The sequence below is a fragment of the Vulpes lagopus genome, chromosome X, assembly GCF_018345385.1.
Source record: "Vulpes lagopus strain Blue_001 chromosome X, ASM1834538v1, whole genome shotgun sequence".
NCBI classification, from domain to species: Eukaryota; Metazoa; Chordata; class Mammalia; order Carnivora; family Canidae; genus Vulpes; species Vulpes lagopus.
Window position 1 is genome coordinate 32,705,796 of NC_054848.1, and position 24,035 is coordinate 32,729,830.

General features: G+C 41.4%; 2 protein-coding genes across 2 annotated transcripts in view; one reads left to right on the forward strand and one right to left on the reverse strand.

Annotated features, from left to right (window-relative positions):
* LOC121483550 (cytochrome b-245 heavy chain) overlaps positions 1 to 3,746 on the forward strand; it is a 35,735-nt gene extending 31,989 nt beyond the window's left edge. Inside the window, exons 12-13 of the mRNA XM_041742202.1 lie at positions 1,203 to 1,327; positions 2,601 to 3,746. Coding sequence (XP_041598136.1) covers positions 1,203 to 1,327; positions 2,601 to 2,727 — 252 coding nt within the window. The 3' untranslated portion in view covers positions 2,728 to 3,746. The remainder of the gene's footprint in view (positions 1 to 1,202; positions 1,328 to 2,600) is intronic.
* A 9,941-nt stretch (positions 3,747 to 13,687) lies between these two features.
* Positions 13,688 to 14,838, reverse strand: LOC121483123 (glutamine synthetase-like). Its single transcript, XM_041741399.1, is given in 1 exon segment — positions 13,688 to 14,838. A coding segment is annotated over 1 exon segment (1,122 nt). The 5' UTR covers positions 14,821 to 14,838; the 3' UTR covers positions 13,688 to 13,698.
* Between the last annotated feature and the right edge of the window lie 9,197 nt (positions 14,839 to 24,035).

The following is a 24,035-nucleotide window of genomic DNA, read 5'->3' on the forward strand; positions in this document are numbered from 1 at the left end:
TACAAATTACTTTGCAGTTTTATGATTTAAAAAGCCAGGCACAATTTTTTAAATGGGAAATTTATTTGCATCAAAAAATAACTATTTTCGGGCAGCCCGGGTGGCTTGGTGGTTTGGCACTGCCTTCAGCCCAGGGCCTGATCCTGGAGACCCGGGATCGAGTCCCACGTCGGGCTCCCTACGTGGAGCCTGCTTCTCCCTCTGCCTGTGTCTCTGCCTCTCTTTCTCTCTTTGTGTCTCTCATGAATAAATAAATAAAATATTTTTTAAAAAATAACTATTTTGCTCAAGGAAACTGGTCTTTATAGGATTATTAAACCAGAGTGGTCACCCTTCCTTACCTCCTCCATCCCCATCATCTATCCCCTGTCCAGTGAATTTAAAATCTGATTCAAGTTTTAAATAAATTTAAGTAACCACTTTTTAAAAAAGATTTGTTTTTATTTATTTATGAGAGACACAGAGAGAGAGGCAGAGACATAGGCAGAGGGAGAAGGCTCCTTGTGGGAAGCCTGATGCAGGACTCGATCCCAGGACTCCAGGATCACAATCCGAGCCAAAGGCAGATGCTCAACCACTGAGCCACCCAGGTGCCCCTAATTAACCACTTTTATGAAAAATATCTGTTGGTTGAGCTGAGGCCCGGTAGAATGGTAGCAGAAAACAACACGTGACTATGTACACACACACACAGACTAGCTTTAGACTTGATTTGTTGTGTCATTATGTTGCCAAAATATGAATGCATTTTAATCTGTAGTTACTTTAGTTCTTAGTGATTCTCCTAAAGGAGTGGGAGTAAGTATATTAGGGGGAAGAGAGAAAGTCTCATGCAGAACAGAGAGAAAAACAGTGAAACACTATTTAAATCCTACCCACACCTTCAAAGATGTCAGGTGCTGCCAGGCTGCAATCTTCCCATCCTCCCATGCCAACTCTCTTAGCTTTCACTGAGATATTTGTGCCTCTCCCATGGCACTCATGATACCCTATTCTACAAATAGGATGATTCATGTTCTTACTTCCAGGTTGGCCCTTCTAGATTATAAATTGCCTGAAGAGACCCGGTTTATTCATCTTGATGTACCTTCTAGCCTTCAGATATATATGGTTAGCGAGAGCTTGGCCTGTGAGATACGTCAATCTATCTGTGCTTTGGTACAGTGTGTCTCTGTTTTGTGACTTCATGTCCTTTCCCACAGGCCAATCACTTTGCCGTGCACCATGACGAGGAGAAAGACGTGATCACGGGCCTGAAACAAAAGACCCTGTATGGACGACCCAACTGGGATAATGAATTCAAGACGATTGCGAGTCAACACCCAAAGTAAGGAGTCCCCCAGCAAGGTGTCCTTGAGGCTTGTGCTCCGCCGGAAGCACCAGCTCCCAAACACAGCTAGATTTGTATATTCTGAAAACTAACATACACCCAGATGACTATATTGACAACCCATAAAAGGTTCTAGTTATGCAGGACTTTATGAGGGAGTCTTTAAATCACACCAAAATTACCTGGAGTTATTATCAACAAAGATGCTTGGGGGTCCCCCCCACCTCTGACTTTCTGCACCCTGCTCCCCCCAAGTAGGGCCATAACCCACTTCTTTTCCTTCAGCTCCTAAATCTCTTTTAATTCAATATGATTTCTACCTTTATTATTAGGGAGATACCGTCCCTACGTTCAGTGTTTAGGTTTTGGGTCTAGAATCATAAGTTGTCGGACATCCTAAGGTCCTTTCTACCCATTCTGAAACTTTGAGGGGCTCCTCTACCTTGCTACAACACTTGAGAAACTCAAGAAATCACCACAAATAGACCCTTTAGGCCTTTGCTTTTTATGCATTAATGAGCATATGAATCACTTGGGGATCTTTTCACAATGCAGATGCTCATTTAGTAGGTCTAGGGTGGGGCCTTAGAATCTACACTTCTTTTTTTAAGATTTTATTTATTTATTTGAGAGAGAGAATGAGCGAGCTGTTGAGCCTGAGCAGGGGGAGAGGCAGAGAGAGAAGCGGACTCCCCGCTGAGCAGGGAGCCCCATGCAGGGCTCCAGCCTAGGACCCCGGGATTATGACCTGAGCCGAGGGCAGATGCTTAATCAACTGAGCCACCAGGGCGCCCCAAGAATCTATATTTTTAAAAGGTTGACTAGGAGGCTACTGGTCTGGAACCACACCCTGAGGAACTAGGCTTTAGCATCTAAAACAGAGAGGGATGAAGCCCCACCCAGCTGTTGGCAGAGTCGGTGAACCGAAAGCAGACGTGTTCCTGATTCTAGATGCTGGAGCGGGTTGGAGACATAGAGCCCTGAAGGCAATTAGTCCACAAACTCACAGATTCGCCGCTGTTTTCTCTGTGGCAGAGATTTCTACAAACTCCACTTGAATATGGTTTCCCAGGGAAGTCAACTGCCTTCTGTAGCTGTCCCCACAAACAGGGCTGAACCACTCTCGCACAGGGTTAGTGGGAAGGACAAAGGAGCAGGAGTTGGGGGGGGGGAGAACTCTGCCCTGGAGCCAAAAATCAAGAGGAAGTTCCCCCATGTGCTTTGTAATCCAAAAGCCTGACTCTTTTATTTTTCCTTTCTTTCCCCAAAGCACCAGAATAGGAGTTTTTCTCTGCGGACCTGAAGCCTTGGCTGAAACCCTCAGTAAACAGTGCATCTCCAACTCTGAGTCTGGCCCTCGGGGAGTGCATTTCATTTTCAACAAGGAAAACTTCTAACTGCTCTCTTCCATGATATCAGTGTGGGTTATGCTGCCAAGTACCTAACCTAATAATGCTAGTTGATGATGTAAGTTCCACCCCCCCCCCCACCTTAAAAAAAAAAAAAGAGAGAGAGAGAGAAATCAAACTGTAAGGGGAAGGTTTTCCTTGAAAGGAATGTCAAAGATTATTTGATAGTGATAATTTGCATTTGCATGGGGCTTTATGGTTTTCCGAGTGCTTTTATAAACTTGATTTCATGTTTCACTCACAACGATGCCAAAGAAAGGTAGGACAAATGTGCACTTGACGGGATGAGCACTGGGTGTTATTCTATATGTTGGCAAATTGAACACCAATAAAAAAATAAATTTATAAAAAAACAGAAAGGTAGGACAGGATTCCTGGACTCAGTGTTTAGGATAAAAAAAAAATAGGGATGCAAAATGGTGAAGTAACTTCCCAAAGATTATGAAGCTTGGACCAGATCTAGTCCACGCAGCCCTGGGTTTGTTTGGCGGTCTTTCCGTGATCCCAGGCTGCCTGGAAATAAGCTCATATACTCCCCAAAAGAAGCAACAACCCAGGGAGTGACCATTCATTTTCCATCTGGTGTTATCTTTGTTATCATTATGTCATATGGAATGACATTTTGCAAATATTTAGGAGGTAATACATGCCAAGAAGGATTGAACACTCAAGAGTGACAGGATGGACATCTGAGCATATACTCCAGGTTAGCAAAGCAACACACCGACTGGGTCAGAGGTTCTTCCTCCAGAAGAAGGAATGGAATTAATTAGCCTGGAATTAATGTATTACTCAGCATTTACAATGAGGCTTGGCAGAGTGGATACTCAATGAAAGTTTGTTGAATGAATGAATGAAAACATATTTAGAACCATACAAGGCCTGAGTAGAAATATTTTAAAGCCTTAAACTAAGAATTGTGACAAATGTGTACCTGATAGGCCCAGCTGCTTTAAATAGCATCTACCCCCTTGTTTTACTTAAATATACACACAAAATGGCTCTTATTTTTGTGACTACTGACTGGTTTATTGTTACATCATCATCAAATTTGTGTCCTAGAAATAAAAATCCCCAGCTTACTGTGTAAGTAATGAATTCACACCCAGTAGAATGTTCTAGATGTCCATGAGTTCAAGAGGGAGTCTCTAAATCACTGTTAGTGTGGCCAGAAACAGGTTTTTTTTTTTTTTCTTTGAACCGCTCTTATTTCTGGAAACTAAAAACAGCTTTATTTGCCCCACCCTCTGGAGCCACAGGTATTTAGAACTACTTAACTTTGGTAATGAGGAAGAAAGAGAGCTGGGGGAAGGACACAAAACTGGGTTAGGAGGAATGGGGAAGGGCAGAGGGAGAGAGAAGAGGAGGAGAGGGAGAGAAATCAAAAAAAGGCAAAAAGGAAGGAGAGAGGTGGGGGGGTCTCACCCCAGATTCCACAATCTTGTATGTATTGGATGGAGCCGATGGAGGCTTACACACACTCATTTTATTTTGATTCCATATGGCATTGAAGCTGAGAATTTTGAGGCTGGGCGGGGGGGGGGGGGGAGGTTATATTTCGAGGATCAGGATGAAGTAGTGAGAAAGTGAGAACTCCGTTGTTCCTCTGGGCTCCCACGCTGCACAAGTCACTGCAGGCCTGTCCTGACAAGTCAGGCCTGCCTTGGGAATGTCACCTCCCCCAAATGTCCCAGCAAGCTTTTTCCTCAGAGAAACTTAGATCCAGCCTGTTCACACTGCACCCCAGGTTTCAGTTCATTCATTGACCAAATTTTTATTGTGCTATTACTCTGACTCAAGGCCCTGGTGCCCAGAGTTTCAATTCTTTACACCAGAATGTGAGCAAGAGGGGGAACCACAGTTCGAAGGAGTCTGAGAACCTTGGCCCTCTCTAACTTCCGTGACAGAAGTAAAACCAACTCCATCTGCTGCTCTGAAAATGTGTCTCCAGGGGTTTGTTTTGTTTTGTTTTTTACCTTGATGACATCGTAGTTACCAAAACAGAGAGCCCTGCCCTGTGTTCTCCTGGTCCTGAGATGAAAAATGAATGTAAAAGTGCTCGTCATAAATCCATTCCTCTCGCAAGCCGCTAGCTGCCAGCTGCCAGCACAGCTTTTCTGGCTTTTAGTATTTAGCACTTAGTAACAGATACCGAGAGAATGATTAAGCATTGCTTTTAATCTCAAGGCTACAAAGGCTTTTTTCTTAGTTCTCCTGTTTTTGCAATATTACATTTATGAAATGTGAATTCTTGTAGGTGTTGTATTTGAATCGTTTGTGGGGGAGGGAGGGTTTGGGAGGTAATTCCTAGGAAGAACTATTAAAACTGTGCTAGACTATTAAAAATGAATGAGCATCCTTGGTGTCTGTGTTGTTAATCTTCTTCGTATTAAAGGGTGGGTTCATGAAGCAAGGATGTGCTCTGCCCTGGTGGGGCTGGGATTCTCTGTGTTTTTGCATGTGGCAGGCCACACGGGTCATGATTTATGGGTGAGGAAGGGGAAACTGAGTACTGAGTTTTGTGCTCATGTCCTGGTGACCCTCATGGTACTGGTATGAGGCATGAGTGTCACCTCATGCTGTAGACAGAATCTCGAAGGCAAAGAAACCCTAGTATGACTCCTCCCCCCTTTTTCTTCACTTCCACTCATTTTGTAGGCTCTGACTTTGCAGTTAGATGATTGTGAATATAGACATATGCTCATGGTTATGTCTTGGCCATTGTTCTGAGTCAATCAGTTATGATCTGCTCTGTCTAGAAAATGGATAGAGATGTGGGCATATGTTCTTCTGGGGGGTTGGCAAGTGCTGCCACAAGGGGAAAGGACATTACCTGAAAGAAATGCCAATGATAGGAAGAGCTAATGTTGGGGCACCTGGGTGGCTCAGTGGTTGAGCATCTGCCGTCGGTTTAGGTGGTGATCCAGGGGTCCTGGGATTGAGTTCTGCATCGGGCTGCCCAAGGGAAGTCTGCTTCTCCCTCTGCCTATGTCTCTGCCTCTCTCTGTGTGTCTCTCATGGATACATAAATAAAATCTTTGAAAAAAAAAAGAGCTAACATTTAGCAAAACACCTTCAATTATGCCAAACAGTTTACATACACTTCAGCTAATCCCTTAGGACACTGAAAGGTAGCTATTTTATCCCAATTCTGTTGATGAAAATCGAGGCTGAGGACAGGATAAACGATAGGCACGGACTATCTCACACCTACTGTGTAACTGTCAACATCAGCGCACACTTTCCTGGTGAAGAAGTCCCATGTTCTTTATACTATGCTAGCAGATTAGTCAAGGTATAAGTAACCAAGGATATTTTCAAAGCTACTGTGTGAGGTACAGATTATGCACTCAGAATAGCTGGGTAAGAAGTGCTGGCGGGGACACCTGGGTGGCTAAGCGGCTAAGCATCTGTCTTCGGCTCAGGACACGATCCCAGAGTCCTGGGATTGAGTCTCACATGGGGCTTCCAGCTTCCACAGGGAGCCTGCTTCTCCTTTTGCTTCTGCCTCTCTCTCTGTCTCTCATGAATAGGTAAATAAAATATTAAAAAAAACTTTTTATAAAGAAACGATGGCTAACCCAATTCATGCTCATTTTTACTTTTATTTATATTTATTTATAATGTTTCTTCAGCTTTATTGACAGATAATGACCAATAAAATTGTAAAACGTTTAAAACATCACGATGTGATGATTCACCAAAAAATGTTTTTTTTTTTTAAATGTTTTTCCCAAGAAAAACTTTTACCTATACAAGGCAATGAACAAATCCAAGGAATTTAACACTGATACAGAACTATCACTTACTCTCTGTTCTATGTACAGGTGACTCTGCATCCCGTTTGCATTAGCGGTGGGTACTGTCAGTTTGTCCTGTTACTGATGGTATTAAGTTTGATCACCAGATTTCTCTGTTATAAATGTAAAGTTTTCATTTTACTTTTGTAACTAGGAAGTCCCATTTGGAGAATGCTTACTCTGTGACCATATGAATCTCATTTTCTCCTATAGCCTTTTTTTGAAAAAAAAAAAGATTTTATTTATTCATGAGAGACAGAGAGAGAGAGAGAGACAGAGACACAGGCAGAGGGAGAAGCAGGCCCCACGCAGGGAGCCCGATGTGGGACTCCATCCCAAGTCTTCAGGATCATGCCCTGCGTCAAAGGCGGCGCTAAACTGCTGAGCCACCCGGGCTGCCGTCTCCTATAGCCTTTTACCCAGTCATTTTAGCATACATCAATGAAATTTCACTGAATCAAGTTTTATAACGATGAATACAAAATATATGGATTCTTAAACCTCAGTAATTTGCCAATTTCTTTTTTTCTCCACATTTATTGAGATATAATTGACACTTAACATGGTGTAAGTTTAAGATGTACGAACTATTGAATTAATACATTTATGTATCGCAGAATGATTACCACCATAGGGTTAGCTAACACTTCTGTCCCGTCACTTAATTACCATTGATTTGGGGGGTGGTGAGAACATTTAAGATCTAGTCTCCTAGCAATATTCAAGTATATAATACAATCAAGTATATATTATAATCACCATGTTGTACCTTAGATCCCCAGAACTTGTTCATCTTGTAACTGTAAGTTTGTACACTTTGGCCAATACCTCTCAATGTCCCCCACATCCCAGCACTGGGTAACCACCACTCTACTCTGTTTCGCTGAGGTCAGCTTTTATAGACTCCACATATATGTGAGATTATACAGTATTTGTATTTCTTTGTCCAACTTATTTCACTTAGCATGATGCCCTCCAATTTCATCCAGGTCATTGCAAATGCAGAATTTCCTTCTTTCTCATGGCTGAATAATATTCTGTTGTATATATATATATAAAACATCTTCTTTATCCATTCCTCTGTTGCTGGGCACTTAGGTTGTTCCACATATTGGCTATTGTGAAATAATGCTGGAGTAAACATGGGAATGTAAATATCTCTATGATACTGATTTCAATTCTTTTGGATATATATATACCCAGAAGTAGGATTGCTGAATCATAGGGTGGTTCTATTTTTAACTTTTTGAGGAAGCTGCATATTGTTTTCCACAGTAACTGCACCAATTTACATTCCTACCAGCAGTGCACAAGGGGTCCTTTTTATTCACATTCTTGCCAACACTTGTTATCACTTGTCTTTTTGATGGTAGCCATTCTAACAGATATGAGACAATATCTCATTGTGGTTTTAATTGGCATTTCCCTGATGTGAGTGATGGTGGGCACATTTTCATGTACCTGTTGGTCATTTGTATGTCTTCTTTGGAAAACTATTTAATTCCTCTGTCCAGTTTGTTTTAAAGATTTATTTATTTATGATAGACAGAGAGAGAGAGAGAGAGGCAGAGACACAGGAGGAGGGAGAAGCAGGCTCCATGCCAGGAGCCTGACATGGGACTCAATCCCGGGACTCCAGGATCGCTCCCTGGGCCAAAGGCAGGCGCTAAACTGCTGAGCCACCCAGGGATCCCCCTCTGTCCAGTTTTTAATTGGATTGCTTGATTTTGCTGTTGAGTTGTAGGAGTTCTTTATATGTTTTAGATATTAACCCCTTATCCAATACATAATATATATATTTTTTCAATACATGATATTTTTTATTTTGATTGTTGTTTCCTTCACTGCGCAGAAGTTTTTGGTTTGATGTGGTTCTGCTTATTAATTTTTGCTTTTGTTCTTTGTAGTTTTGGTGTCTTATCCAGGAAATCACTGCCAAGACCAATGTCAAGGAATTTTCTCCTTACGTTTTCTTGTGGGAGTTTTATGGTTTCAGGTGTTAAGTTTAAGTCTTTAATCCCTTTAAGTTCATTTTTGTGAGTAGTGTCATATAGAAGGATTTCATTCTTCTCATGTGGTTATCCAGTTTTCCTAGCACCATTTATTAAAGAAGCCATCCTTTCCCCCCATTGAATATTCTTGACTCCTCTGTCAAATATTACTTGACTACATATGTGGGGGGTTATCTCTGGGCTATCAGTTCTGTTTTATTGGTCCATGTGTCTATTTTTATGTCAGCACCATACTGTTTTGATTACTGTAGCTTTGTAGTATAGTTTGCCTCTAGCTTTGTTCTTTCTTAAGATTGCCTTGGCTATTCGGGGTCTTTTGTGGCTCTATACAAATTTTAGAATTGTTTATTCTATTTCTGTGAAAAATATCACGAGCATTTTGATAGAGATTGCACTGAATATATAGATGGCTTTGGGCAATATGGACATTTTAACAATATCAATTCTCTTGATGCATAATATGAGATATCTTTCCATTTGTTTCATCTTTTCCAATTTCTTTCATTCAATTCTTATAGTTGTCAGTGTACAGATATTTCACCACGTTGGTTAAGTTTATTCCTAAGTATTTTATTATTTTTGATCTCATCATGAATGAGATTGTTTTATTTCTTTTTTAGGTGTTTTGTTGTTAGTGTATAGAATCACAGCTGTTTTTTGGATGCTGATTTTTATATCCATCTTTACTGAATTCATTGATTACTTCTAGCAGTTTTTTTGGTGGAGTCTTGACAATTCTCTCTATGCAAGATCATATCGTCTACAAACAAAGACAATTTTACTTTTCCCTTTACTATTTGGATGTCTTTTATTTACTTTTCTTGCCTGATTGCTCTGGCAAGGACTTCCAGTACTGTGTTGAATAGAAGTAAAAAGAGTAGGCACCCCTGTCCTGTTCTTGATGTTAGAGGAAAGGCTTTCAATCTTCCACCATTGAGTATGATGTTAGCTGTGGGCTTGTCATGTATGGCCCTGACAATATTGAGGCATCTTCATTTTATACCCAATTTGTGAGAATATTTTATCATGAAAGGATTTTGAAACATTATATGGTCTTATTCATTTGGGGAATATAAAAAATAGTGAAAGGGAATAAAGGGGGAAGGGAGAGAAAATGAGTGAAAATATCAGTGAGGGTGACAGAACATGAGAGACTCCTAACTCTGGGAGATGAATAAGGGGTAGTGGGTGGGGGCTTGGGGTGACTGGGTGACGGGCACTGAGGGGGGCACTTGATGGGATAAGCACTGGGTGTTATGCTATATGTTGGCAAATTGAACTCCAATAAAAAAATTAAAAAATACAAAGCAAACTAAAAAAAAAAAAAAGAAAGGATTTTGTATTTTGTCAAATATTTTTTCTACATCTATTGAGATGGTCACATGATTTTTATTTTTGTATTAATGTGGTATATTATATTTATTGATTTCTGTATATTGAATAATCTTTGGCTCTCAGGGACAAATCCTACTTGATCATGGTGTATGACCCTTTTAATGTTCTGTTGGATTTGGTTTGTTGGTATTTTGTTGAGAATTTTTGCATCTGTGCTCATTAGGGTTATTAACCTATAACTGTATTCATTTTTTGTGATGTTCTTACCCAGCCTTGGTATCAGGGTAATGCTGGCTTTCTATAATGAGTTTGGGAATGCTCCCTCCTCAGTTTTTTTGGAAGAGTTTGGGATAGATTTGTGTTAATTCTTATTCTTTTTTTTTTAATTATCTATTTATTAGAGAGGGAGAGAGCATGCACACAAGATGGAGGAGGGGCAGAGGAAGAGAATGTTCAAGCAGACTCCAGCAAGCCAGCAGGCCAACACAGGGCTTGATCTCAGGACCCTCATATCATGAGCTGAGCTGAAACCAGGAGTCAGATGCTCAACCGACTGAGCCACTCAGGCACCCCTGGGTTAATTCTTTAAATGTTTGGTTGAATTCACGAGTTAAACCATCTGGTCCTAGAGTTTACTGTGTTGGGAGGTTTTAGATTACTGATTCAATCTCCTTTCTTGGTTTCTTCAGATTTGTATTTCTTTATGATTCAGGCTTGGTAGCTTGAATGTTTCTAGGAATTCATCCATTTCTTCAAGATTATCCAGTTTGTTGGTGTATAATTATTCATGGTATTCTCTCATGATCCTTTGTACTTCTGGGGTATCGGTTGTAATGTCTCTTATTTCTGATTTTATTTATTTGAGTCACATCTCTTTTATTCTGAGTTAGTCTAACTAAACTTTTGTCATTTTGTTTATCTTAACATAGATACCAGCTCTTAGTTTCATTGATATTTTCTGTTTTCTCTGGTGTTTATTTATTTTTGCTCTGGTCTTCATTTCCTTCCTTCTGCTAACTATGGGCTTAGTTTGTTTTTCCATTTCTAGTTCCTTGAGAATTAAAGTTAGGTTGTTTATTTTAGTTGTTTCTGTAAGCATTTATTTCTATAAACTTCCCTCTTAGAACTGCTTTTGCAGCATCCCATAGGTTTTAATATGTTGGGCTTCCATTTTTTTCTGTTTAGGGATATTTCTCAACTTATCTTTGATTTATTCTTTGACCCATTAGTTATTCAGAAGTATTTGCTTAATCTCCACATATTTGTAAATTTTCCAGTTTTCTCCAGCTATCAATTTCTGGCTTTGTACCATTGTGGTCAGAAGACCCTTATGATTTCAATCTTCTTAAATTTGTTAAGACTTGTTTTATGACCTATTATTTGATCTATCCTGGGGAATGTTTTGTGTGCATTTGAGAAGAATATTTATTCTGTTGCTTTTGGATAGAGTGTTCTGTATGTGTCTGTTATTTCCATTTGGTCGAAAGTATGGTTAAAATCCAATGTTTCCTTGATTTTCTTTCTGGATGGTCTGTCCATTGTTGAGAGTGGGATATTAAAGTCCTCTACTATTTTTTTTTAATTTATTTATTTATGATAGTCCCAGAGAGAGAGAGAGGCAGAGACACAGGCAGAGGGAGAAGCAGGCTCCATGCACCGGGAGCCCAATGTGGGATTCGATCCTGGGTCTCCAGGATCGCGCCCTGGGCCAAAGGCAGGCGCCAAATCCCTGCGCCACCCAGGGATCCCAAAGTCCTCTACTATTACTGTATTTTCTAGTTTTTCTTTCAGATCCGTTAAAATTTGCTTAATAAATTTAGAGACTCTAATGTTGGGTGTATATATATTTATGATTGTTATATCTTCTTGACTAATTGATCCCTTTATTATTATATTACCATCTTTGTCTCTTATTACTATTTTTGGCTTAAAGTCAATTTTTTCTGATGTAAGCATAGCTACCTCTGTTTTCTCTTGATTTTCACTTGTGTGGAATATGTTTTGCCATCTTTTTCAGCCTATATGTGTTCTTAAAGCTGAAGACTCTCTTGTAGGTAGCATACAGTTGGATCTTATTTTTTATCCATCCAGCCACTGTGCCATTTGATTGGAGAATTCAATCCACTAACATTTAGAATAATTATCGATAAGCAAGGATGTACTAATGCCATCTTTTAAAATGTTTTCTGGCCATTTTGTAGTTCCATTTTTCTTTCCTCCTTTCTTACTGCCTTCCTTTGTAAATTAATGATTTTCCATAGTGCTGCGATTTGATTCCCTTCTCTTTATCTTTTGTGTATGTATTGTATATTTTTGCTTTGTGGATCCCATGAGGTTTACATTAAACATCATATACATACATATGTATCAGTCTATTTTATACTGATAACAATTTAATTTTGATCACATACAAAAACTGTAAGCCTTTATTCCTCCTTTTGTTTTTGATGTCATCATTTACATCTTTTTATGTTGTATAATCATTAACAACTTGTTGAAGCTATAGCTATTTTTAATACTTTTTTCCTTTAACCTTTATACTAAAGCTAAGTAGTTAACATGTTGCTATATTATAGTATTAGAGGAGTCTATAACCGACTCTGTGCTTACCTTTACCAGTGTGTTTTATATTTTTACATGTTTTCATGTTGCTAATTAGCATCCTTTTGTTTCAGCTTGAAGAATTCTTTTCAGCATTTCTTTTTTTTCCTTTTTAAAAAGTTTTGATATATCAAAAGGCCTGCTTTAATGACATGCTAGTCCCATCAGAAAATAATCCCAATAACCCCTTGTCAGTAACATGCAAGTTGACCAGCCAACCCTTTATTTCTAAACCTCTGTGTGTACATGTGCGTCTTTTAAACCAAAGCCATGGGGCTCAGGTGACTCCTCCTTCTACACCATGCTTTCCACCTGTCAACCGACTGGTGTCTACCCCCAATTGCAGAAGGGTGGGCAGGGCACATGGGAGTCCTATAGTGGCAGTGAGGGAAAACCAAGTCTCCACTCAGTAGGAGATCCTTATTTCCAGACTATTCACCTCAAATCTGGCTCTCCATGACCAGAATGTTTTTCCTCCTTTAGGAAAAAAAAAACACACATATCTGCACACCCATATATATAATTTTTTTGTTTTTACATTTAAATATAAAAATACTACTCTTGCTTTGTGTTATAAATGGAGGACCAAGCAATAAGAACTTTTTCTGCTAAGGTAGGTCAATCCATCCTTACACTGAGCTTGTCTTCAGGTGAGGGCTATCTCACCCCAGGCAGGGGAAGCCCTGCACCAGGAGGATGGGAGGCACATTCCCGCCTGATTCTCTCATAAGTCTCACTTTTAATAGAAAGTTGGTTATAACTTTATTCGAAGTGGAACTTCCCATCAGGAAGGGAAATCCTAACCTAACTCCAGAGTAAGTAACCCTCCCCCACCTCAACACTCAGCTACCTCAAAGAAAGAGCCCTCCCCCTCCCTTCACAAACACTATTCTCTGGATAGCTATGCCTATTGGACAAACACACCTGATTAAATGGGAACAGTGGTTATGTCTCCCTACCCCCTCCCTACTAACATACTAGACCGCTTTCAGTGACAGGGAAAAAAAGGGGGAAGGGTGTAAAAAATTAAGAACTTGACCCCTCTATCCTGGCCAAAGAAAGCAAGAGATATTAACTAGGCATGAGGAATAAAAAAAGACCTTGATATTCTGCCCTTTGAGTTACAGCTATTAGGACAGTCAAGAGAGGGGCAAACACGGAGGCAGGATGGAGAATTAGGAGGGGTTCGATGGCTGCCAAGTCTAGTCCGCTTAGTTTTTGTACTGGAAGGGTTCATCGCCAGTTTTGTTGAGAAGACATGTGCAGATGAGGGCTTCTGTCACCGAAAAGGGGTCGCAGTTGGCAGAGGGGTGACAGTCTTCAAAGTAACCCTTCTTCTCCTGGCCGACAGTCCGGGGAATGCGGATGCTAGCACCACGGTTGGCCACGCTGGCAGAAAAGTCGTTGATGTTGGATGTCTCATAGAATCCAGTTAGGCGCCAGGCATTATCCAGGCCTCCCTTGGGATCGTAGGCTCAGATGTGGTACTGGTGCCACTTGCTCAGTTTCTCAATGGACTCCTCAATGTACTTTAGACCATTCTCCTCTCGCATGGCCTTGGTGCTGAAGTTGGTGTGGCAGCCTGCATCATTCCAGTTTCCGGGAATGGGCTTAGGATCAAAGGTTGCTATCACTCCAAAGTCTTCACATACACGATGCAAGATGAAACGGGCCACCCAGAGATGATCTCCCATGTCGATTCCTTCACAGGGTCCTATCTGGAATTCCCACTGGGCAGGCATGACCTCAGCATTTGTCCCAGCAATCTTGATGCCAGCGTACAAGCAGGACCGGTAGTGAGCCTCCACGATATCCCTGCCATAGGCTTTGTCCACTCCCACACCGCAGTAGTACAGACCTTGGGGCCCAGGGAAGCCATTGGAAGGCCAACCAAAAGGGTGCCCATCTGTGCCCATGAGAGTATATTCCTGCTCCATTCCAAACCAGGGGTGCTGGTTGCTCACCATGTCCATTATCCGTTTACAGGTATGCCTTAAATTGGTTTCTGCAGGCTTTCTTTTGTATTTGAAGACTTCACAGAATACCAGCTTGTTGGGGTCTTTGCAGAAAGGGTCGTGAAACATGGCAGCAGGGACAAGATACATGTCACTGTTGGAGCCTTCAGATTGAAAGGTGCTAGAGCCATCAAAATTCCATTCAGGCAACTCTTCAACACCCTTGGGCTCACTGTCCAAGGTCCGGGTCTTGCAACGTAATCCTTCTCCAGTCCCGTCAATCCAAATATACATAGCTTGCACTTTCTCGCCCTGAGGCAGGGACATGTACACCTGCTTGATGCCTTTGTTCAAGTGGGAACTCGCAGAGGTGGCCATGGTGGAAGTTGTTCTGGGTGGGTCACAAGCAGCAGGGCAGGCAGGCTGCGAGAGCAAGGTGCGGTGACGAGAGGAGGCCGGGGCGCTGCTCAGAAGCTCCCCTCCGCTCCCATTCTCGGCTCTGCCTCTTTTCAGCATTTCTTATAAGGTATATTTATTGGTGATGAAGTCCCTTTGCTTTGTTTATTAGAGAGAATCCTTATTTTTGCCTTCAATTCTGTAAAGGAGTGCTGTTGGGTAAGGTATTCTTGGTTGGCACCTTCTTTCAGCACTTTGAATATATGATCCCATTCTCTCTTGGCCGATAAGGTCTCTGCTGAGAAATCAGCTAATAGCCTTACAGGGGTTTCCTTGTATGAGATTTTTTTCCCTTGCTGCTTTTAAAATTCTCTTTTTGTCTTTTGTTTTAGACAGTTTTATTATGTATCTTGAAGAAAATTGTTTTGTATTAAAATCTTTAGGTGACTTTTTAGCTTCATGAACTTGGATATTCAAATCTCTTCCCAGAGTTGAGAAATTCTCAGCCATTATTTCTTTAAATAAGCTTTCTATCCCTTTCCCCATCTCTTCCTCTTCTGTGCCTCCGATGATGTATACATTATTTCTTTTTAGGGTGTCTTACAACTTACCTAAGCTTTCTTCATTCTTTTTCGTTCTTTTTTTTTCTCCTTGACTAGATAATTTCAATTGATTTGTCTTCTAGCCCACTGATTATTCTGCTTGCTCCAGTCTGCTGTTGAAGCTCTTAATTGGATTCTTTAATTCAGTCATTTTATTTTTTAGCTACAAAATTTCTGCTTGGTTCTTTTTCATCATTTTAAAAATCTCTTTGTAGTGTTCCTCATTTCATTTTTATCTTGCTTTCCTGATACTATTTTTAAAAATATTTTATTTATTCATAAGAGAGACAGAGAGCGAGAGGCAGAGACACAGGTAGAGGGAGATGCAGGCTCCCTGCTGGGAGCCTGATGTGGGACTCGATCCCAGGACTCCAGGATCACATCCTGACCAGAAGGCAGATGCTCAAACACTGAGCCCAGGCATCCCTCCTGATACTATTAAATTGTTTATCTGAGTTCTCTTATAGCTCTATGAGCATCTGTAGAATAATTATTTTGAATTGTTTGTCAGGCAATTCCTGGTTCTCCATTTCTTTGGGGCCAGCTGCTGAGGTTTTACTGTATTTCTTTTTTTTTTTAATTTTTATTTATTTATGATAGTCACAGAGAGAGAGAGAGAGAGAGAGGCAGAGACACAGGCAGAGGGAGAAGCAGGCTCCATGCACCGGGAGCCCGATGTGGGATTCGATCCCGGGTCTCCAGGATCGCGCCCTGGGCCAAAGGCAGGCGCCAAACCCCTGCGCCACCCAGGGATCCCCCTTTTACTGTATTTCTTTGTGGCATCATGTTTCCCTGATTCTTTGTGATCCCTGTAGCTTTGCATTGGTGTCTGCACATTTGAAGAAACAGTCACCTCTCTCTCAGGCTTTATGGACTGAATTCAGTAAGGGAAACTTTTCACCTGTGTGTGGGGGCACATTGGATCAAGTTGTAATCCACTGGGTCTAGCGGTGCAAGTGCCAAGCGTGGGGGTACATGGCAGCACCAGATCTGGAGAAAAGTATTCTATCTCTTTGGCTCAGTCCACTGGGACCCATAGCATCAATAACTATGTGGTCCTTAGTGAGCACTGTGAGGAATCTACAGTGGCTGTGAGTCTACAGTGCCATTGAGATCCTCAGTAACACCTCCAGTTCCAGGAGTTAAGGATCAAGGTAGGCAGTGGTGGTGTCCTGGTGGTATATGCAGACCTAACTATGGGGGCCAGCTGCAGGTGCTTATGCGGTGGCTGGGGCCAGTTGCAGACATACTCCAGTTGATGGGCACCAGGGCAGGTAGCAAGGGCTGGGCTAACTATGGGCTCACTAGCAACTGCAGAGGACCTGACTATTGTACTCTCCAGTGGCTGCATACCCTTGCCACAGGAGTGCACGCTGGTGACAGGTTCTGGCTGGGGGTGTACACATAAAAGCTGGATGGGCTAGCTCTAGGTAGGCATGGTCATGCTGGCCAGTGATGGAAGACAGGGCCTGATCTGGGCCCACAAGTAGCTGCAAAAGCCCTGGTTGTTGGCGCACTCACTCATGGCTGTACACATTTCCCCTGTGCTTGCTGGCTGCAGTAGAGGCCAGTGACTGGGTCAGGACAATGGTGGGCAGGTGCACAGCTGAAGGTGCTAGCTTTCAGAGCAGGCACCGGTAGTGGGATCATCAAGGAGGGCCCTAGTCTCATGTCTTCCATTCGTGTGGCTGCAGAAGCTAGCACTGGCTGTGAGCAGGGCTCCTGGCCTCTGGTGGTTGTGGATGGGGGCTCCGATGGGTGGCCCAGCCACAGAGACTTCAATGGCTGCAGGTGCTGGTCTCGGTCCATGGTGGTGCTGAGAGGGGGGAAGGTCAGGAGAGACTCAATCAGCTGGGTTCAGCAAATGAATAACCTGTGGGGCACAAGCTGGAGAGATGTGCACAGGGTCTGTGGCATCTGTGCAGACTTTTGGCTTCATCAGTGACAAAACCTGCAGCTTTTCTGCACAGTGGGTCTCTGGGAACAATGATTGCTGCTGCTGTGTGTTTGCTAATAACAGCCTCTGCTTTTCTTCCTTATTCTTAGCTGGCTCAACACATCTCAACTTTGCAGGTCTGGGTGGGGTGACACTGAAGCGGAACCTTTGTGCAGTATCCCAAGAGACTGGGGAAGCTGGTCACTCAACCCTTTTTGGGCAAGAGGAACTCTTTCTAGCCAGGAAGTTCTTTCTTGGTGTTGAACAATGCTAGCCTGGGAGGTGCAATGATGTGGGCAGAATGAATCTGTTTTCCTTCTCTTTTTGTGTGATTACTCTCACTTTTTTGTTCCAGTGTTTCTAAAATGTCCTATGTGGGCCCTGGAGCTCCCCCAGAGCTGTTTTTGTCCATGGATAGTGTCTACTTATTAAGCTTTGTGGGGAGGGAGACCAGGTTCTCCTATGTCACCATTTATTTCATGTAACCTAATTTTTACTTTTAAACTAAAATCAGACCTATCAAGAAATGAAATAATTTGTCTTGGAGAAAAGAAGGTTCTAGGATGACTCAATAATATTTATGAAATTGAAATCTACTTTTTGATACTTATTTTATTTATAATGTATTTCTATCTGGCAGAGAATGGCCAGTTATCCACATCGTGTGTGTGTATTATGAAATAACATTGCATGAGGAAGAAGCTAAGTTAAAAAAGGACAGAATTTCACAGCTCTAAGTGTTCTTGGGTAAAAAACAAATTGCTGGTGGAGGCTAGAATGTCTGACCCTTAGAGATTTCTAAAAATTCTACAAAAGATCAACCAGAGGGCCTGAGATTCTTTTAAAACTGTAGTCTTGGGGCACCTGGGCGGCTCAGTGGTTGAGCGTCTGTCTTTGGCTCAGGTCATGACCCCAGAGTCCTGGGATCGAGTCCTGCGTCTGCCTATGTCCCTGTCTCTCTCTCTGTGTCTCTGTTGAATAAATAAAATCTTAAAAAAATAAATGAAACTGTAGTCTTTATCATCTTGATGAGGAATGAGGTAGTTTCAGCAATTGGATATTCTAATTAATACTAATTATTGTTAACAGATGACCAGTTTTCAAGGAATCAGGATACCATAGTTTAAGAAGAGACCAAATTTTTTATGTTTACTGTGTTGTGGGGAAGTACTAAGGAAGACTGTACATGAAGAGTGGTGACTGTGAGTTTATTTTCACAATCGTACTCAGAACTAGTGACCTGGAGGCTGTGCCTGTCTGACATTTGGAAATCGCCCAAAGTATTCTATTCTGAAATTTATCCTTCAGAGAAGACTACTGAAAATACAGTAAACCTGATTTATATATATATATATATATATATATATATATATATATATAGGCTCAAAAGTTCTTCATAAATTTTAGAATTGCATTCAAAGATTAAGTAATCACTAAGTTTACCATTATGTTAGATCACTCGATTACTAAACATCGCTTCCTTTTTTCAGTCATGCCATTCCCAATTAAGTAACAATAACATCTCTAACCCTCCCACTCACATGGAAACAGCTCAGCATCACTCTTTCAGGTCAGATGGGGGGAAAATTCGGGACATGAGGCATGAGTCACCTTTGTCCTTTCTAAAGGCTTTTAGAGCAAATTTCAGAGCTCCTTGGGTAGGTTGATAAGAGTAAAAACCATGCTATCTGAACATCTCCTGAGGTTAACTAATGCACTTGGCCCCCAGGGCACACTATTCACAGGGGCCATTCCAGATCTGGCTACTGAAGGACCACAGACCTATCTGATCACTCTGTTTTCCAGTTGGAGGCTCTGCATAGCCCACAGCTAAAATATTAAACTCAGAGGTCTGTGTTGCCAACTTCATGCTGCATTTATTACTTGCTGTTTCATTCTGTGAGGGCAAATGTGCCCAGGACTTTACTGAGATTGAGGGTAACAGCAAGTTTGACCACATCCAACTCAAAGTGGAAGTAGGCTGTCAAACATCCTTTAAAACTATGAGTTTTTGCACTTTTTTCTTTTGTAGCAAATGTTCAGCAACCTTTACATTCCATTTGGTTTATCCAAAAATGCATTTTGAGACATCTTCTTTAAGGTATTGTATATCAAAGGGTGAGGAGTTGGGAATAGGGAAAAAATAAAACACAAACAGATGGTATCAGCATTAACTACAGGGAGAGAAACGAAATGGGGAATATTAAAATAAAATAGAGCAGTTCTTTTTCCTTGCTTTTAAAAAAAGCAAATAATGCTTAAATTGATTGCAATCTGGCCTCAATTTTCTACGTGTCTCTGTATCCATCTCCTCTGCAATGTGACTTTGCAGTTTCTTCTGTCAAAAGGAAGACTCTGGCAGCCCTGGTGGCTTAGCTGTTTAGTGCCACCTTCAGCCTGGGGTGTGATCCTGGAGACCCAGGATCGAGTCCCACAAAAGGCTCCTTGAAAGGAGCCTGCTTCTCCCTCTGCCTGTGTCTCTGCCTCTCTCTCTCTGTGTCTCTCATGAATAAATAAATAAAATCTTTTTAAAAAGAGGAGGAGTCTGTAGGCTTACCCCTTGAATTTGGGCTCTTCTTGTGACTTGCACGGATCAATCGGATGCAGCAGAATTGATGTGTGAGTTCCAGAGTCTAGACCTCAAGAAACCTGACATGCTTCTGCTCTATCTTTTGCTCTTTCACCTTTTTCATGATAGTATGTCCTAACTAGCTTGCTTGGAGATGAAACATGTAGGGCAGAGCAGAGTCAGCCTACCAGTGCCCAACCAAGACACCAGACATATTCGAGAGAGCTCAAGATTAACAGAGCTTTCTAGGCAACCTATGGCTGACTGCAGATGCATAAATGAGCCCTGATCACATCAACAGAATCACCCAGATGACTTGTAACTGGATGCATAGAAAATGTAAATAATTGTTGTTTAAAACCTCTAACTTTAGGGCAATTTGTTATGAGACAAAGCTACTGATAGAAATGATATCAAAAGTTGATGAAAGAGATGGATAGGTCCAATATGAGAGTTTTAGGTGATTAAATTCATGCTTACATTGCAATGGCAAACTTTTATGGGAATTACCATAGGGTACCTATTGACTTTGAGGAAAACACTATATCCTCGGAATCATCATGACTTACATGGAGTTATGCTTGCTTTGAAAATCCTGAGGTTTTTAGAGCCTAAAGGTGTTGTTATACAGAAAATACAGGTAATTTATATTAGACACTTCTATCCCAATCCCTAGCACATTGTTTCATCCATGTAGAAATAAGCTACCTGGCAGTCTTACGATCTGAAATAGAAGTAAAAAACTGGAGATGAGGGCAGGGAGGAAGTGTCTGGGCAACGAAAATGGAACTAAAATTCATCAACAGTACATTAAACTCTGGTAAAACCAATCAGAAACTCACCCAGAGCTTTTTTCACTTGCCATAGCGAGCTTAGCAAGCTTGGTCCCAAATCCATACTTTATGAGAAGTGGTGAGTGAAAAGAAACAAGAAGAGTTTGTATACACCATTGTGTGTATACTTACAATTTGGTACAATACGTGCAATGGCAATCACGTGTTTAATAGTCCACTCATGAAACATGTTAAGTCAGCTCAAACATTCAGACGTAATGGTTAAGATTTTTGCCCATGCCCATGTTTAAAGGGTAAATCTTTAATCATCCAGAAAGTGCAGACATTGAGAATGACTTGCAACAGGTGTTCCCAGAGGGCTTAAGTTTTATGTTATTAATATGTCTGATTTTTTTGTAAGTTTTGTATCATTAGCATGAACAATTCCAGTACAGTAATGTCCAGATTTCTGGGGGAGGGGAGAAGAGAACTTGTGTAGATTCTGCCTAAGTAAAACTTATGAACTGATTGAAAGATCCAAATAAAGAATTAGTTTGCTTTAAAATCAGGGAGGGAAAATAAAAATTATGTGATATTCAAGGCACTAAAAGAAGAAAAATCGAATTTTTATTTTTCTGTAAATAATTCCTTAAGTCTTCTGCTAGAAGTGAAAAACAGACTACACTAACTACTTTTTCACTTTCCACTTTCTTAGTGGCATTTAAAAAACACAATTTGCTATTTGCAGAAATGACGATGTGTTGACCTTCTGGTTAAAGGTCTGCTGCAGGGGTGTTGATCGCTTTGAGACAGCAGATAACTATTACTTGTCTCTAAAAGTTTACACTGGCCCAATGAATCAAAAACATGCCTAACATGTAGAAAATGATCGTCTTGTTAAGTAGTCATGAAACACGCAAGCTGCATGGCAAAGACGGATTTAACTATGTAATAACATTTAGATACTTCCAGTTCAAGGTGGCGAACCAACCCTAAGCAATTTTCCTCCTCTCGCCCCCAAGGCTCTTAAAGTGCATTAAAAATAGATAATTATAGGGATCCCTGGATGGCGCAGCGGTTTAGCGCCTGCCTTTGGCCCAGGGCGCGATCCTGGAGACCCGGGATCAAATCCCACGCCTGGCTCCCGGTGCATGGAGCCTGCTTCTCCCTCTGCCTGTGTCTCTGCCCCTCTCTCTCTCTCTCTCTCTCTCTCTCTCTGTGACTATCATAAATAAATAAAAATTTTAAAAAAAGGTTTAAAAAAATAGATAATTGTATAACCCCACAAAGAGACTAGATGAGGACCTCAAGGGATAAAAGGTTTCAATATATTTCTAGAAGCTGGATAGTTGGTAGAGAAATGATAATTTGGGGCGCCTGGGTGGCTCAGTGGTTGAGCGTCTGCCTTCAGCTCAGATCATGATCCCGGGGTCCTGGGACTGAGTCCCACATCAAGCTCCCTGCACAGAACCTGCTTCTTCCTCTGCCTATGTCTCTGCCTCTCTCTGTGTGTCTCTCATAAGGAAATAAATAAAATCTTTTAAAAAAATTAAGAAATGGTAATTCATGAATTAGGAGGGAGGAAACCAAAACCAGAAGTATCTGAAGAGGAGGCCCTACTTACCCTGAAGGATGCCAGAGAGTTTAGGGATGTGAGATTATCTGATTTAAAGGAGGAGAAAAGGGATCCCTGGGTGGTGCAGCAGTTTGGCACCTGCCTTTGGCCCAGGGCGTGATCCTGGAGACCCAGGATCGAATCCCACGTCCGGCTCCCGGTGCATGGAGCCTGCTTCTCCCTCTGCCTATGTCTCTGCCTCTCTCTCTCTCTCTCTCTCTCTCTCTGTGACTATCAAAAATAAATAAATAAAAATAAAAAAAAAATAAAGGAGGAGAAAAGTGACATGGAACTGAAAAGAGTCCATTATCCAACCAATAGAAGTTCCAGAAAGACAATATAGAGATAGCAGGTACAAGAAAAGTATCAAAGGAAATAAGAGATAATTTATTTGAGCTAAATAACACAAATCATCACATTGATAAGGTCCACTGAGTAATCAGTTACACACGACATATATGTACATATATATACATATTAATAATATGTATTACTATTTTTAACTTTGGGTTGAGTTGTATGCTAGGATTATTTTTCCTTCTCTATGGATCTAATGTCATGACTATACCACGAAAAAGGGAATATTCCTAGAGTGATATTTAAATAGATTCTTTTTAAAAATCTTCACAGGGTATCCCTGTCCTGTTTTCCATTGGTCGAGTTCACTTCAAGGAATGTAGCCCTTCATGATATTGTGATATAATCAGTACTATACATACTTTGGTCTTTATTCCAGGCTTCTGGCCAGAGCTCCTAAAACCTTTGTAATTTCCTAAGCAATAAAGGCACTAGAAGGCTTTTTGGTTCTAACGTTTTGTCTTTGACCCAGTTCCTGACACAGAACTCTTAAATCTCTTGGAATTTCCTGAGTGATAGGAACATTTTTGGTTCTAATGAAGTGACTCTTGATGGGCTCCTGGATGGCTTCAAGATGGAGGCCTGTCTCCTGAAAAAACACACCATGATTAGAAGCTTGGAAATTTCAGCCCTACCCACCCATTCTCCAGGGAGGGTAGGGGGGCTGGAGACTAATTTAATAATTGAACCAACCTCCATAAGAATCTCTGAACTATAGAGTTCAGAGAGCTCCCAGGTTGCTAAACTCCTCAAGGTGCTGAGAGGGTGACATAGCCCAAGAAGGCAGGAAAAGTCAAGCCCTCCCACATACCTGGCTTTAAACACCTCTTCCATCTGGCTGTTTCTGAGTTGAACCTTTTGATAATGAACTGATGATCTGATAAGTAAACGGTTTTCTTGAGTTCTGTGAGTGGCTCTAAGAAACCATCAAACCTGAAGAGAGGGTCAGGGGATCTCTGACTTACAGCCAGTCAGTCAGAAGTACAGATGACAGCCTGAGACTCATGACTGGCATCTGAAATGGGAGCAGAGTTGTGGGACTCAGCTCTGAACTTGTGAAATCTGAGTTACCTCCAGGTAGAAAGTGTCAGAATAAGTGAATTGTAGGACACCCAGCTGATGTTGGGCATTTGGTCGGTCTGGGGAAATGCCCACATATTTTGTGACCAGAAGTGAAATGGTGTCAAAAGGAAAAACAGTTTTTCCTTTTTTCCACCCCCCCCCCCACACAAACACACACACACACACACACACACACACACACACACACTTTCGGAGTGTATCATCTAGCCTCGGTGGCATGTCAGGAACTAGACCTCCTGTACTTTGTTGGGACATTTCATTT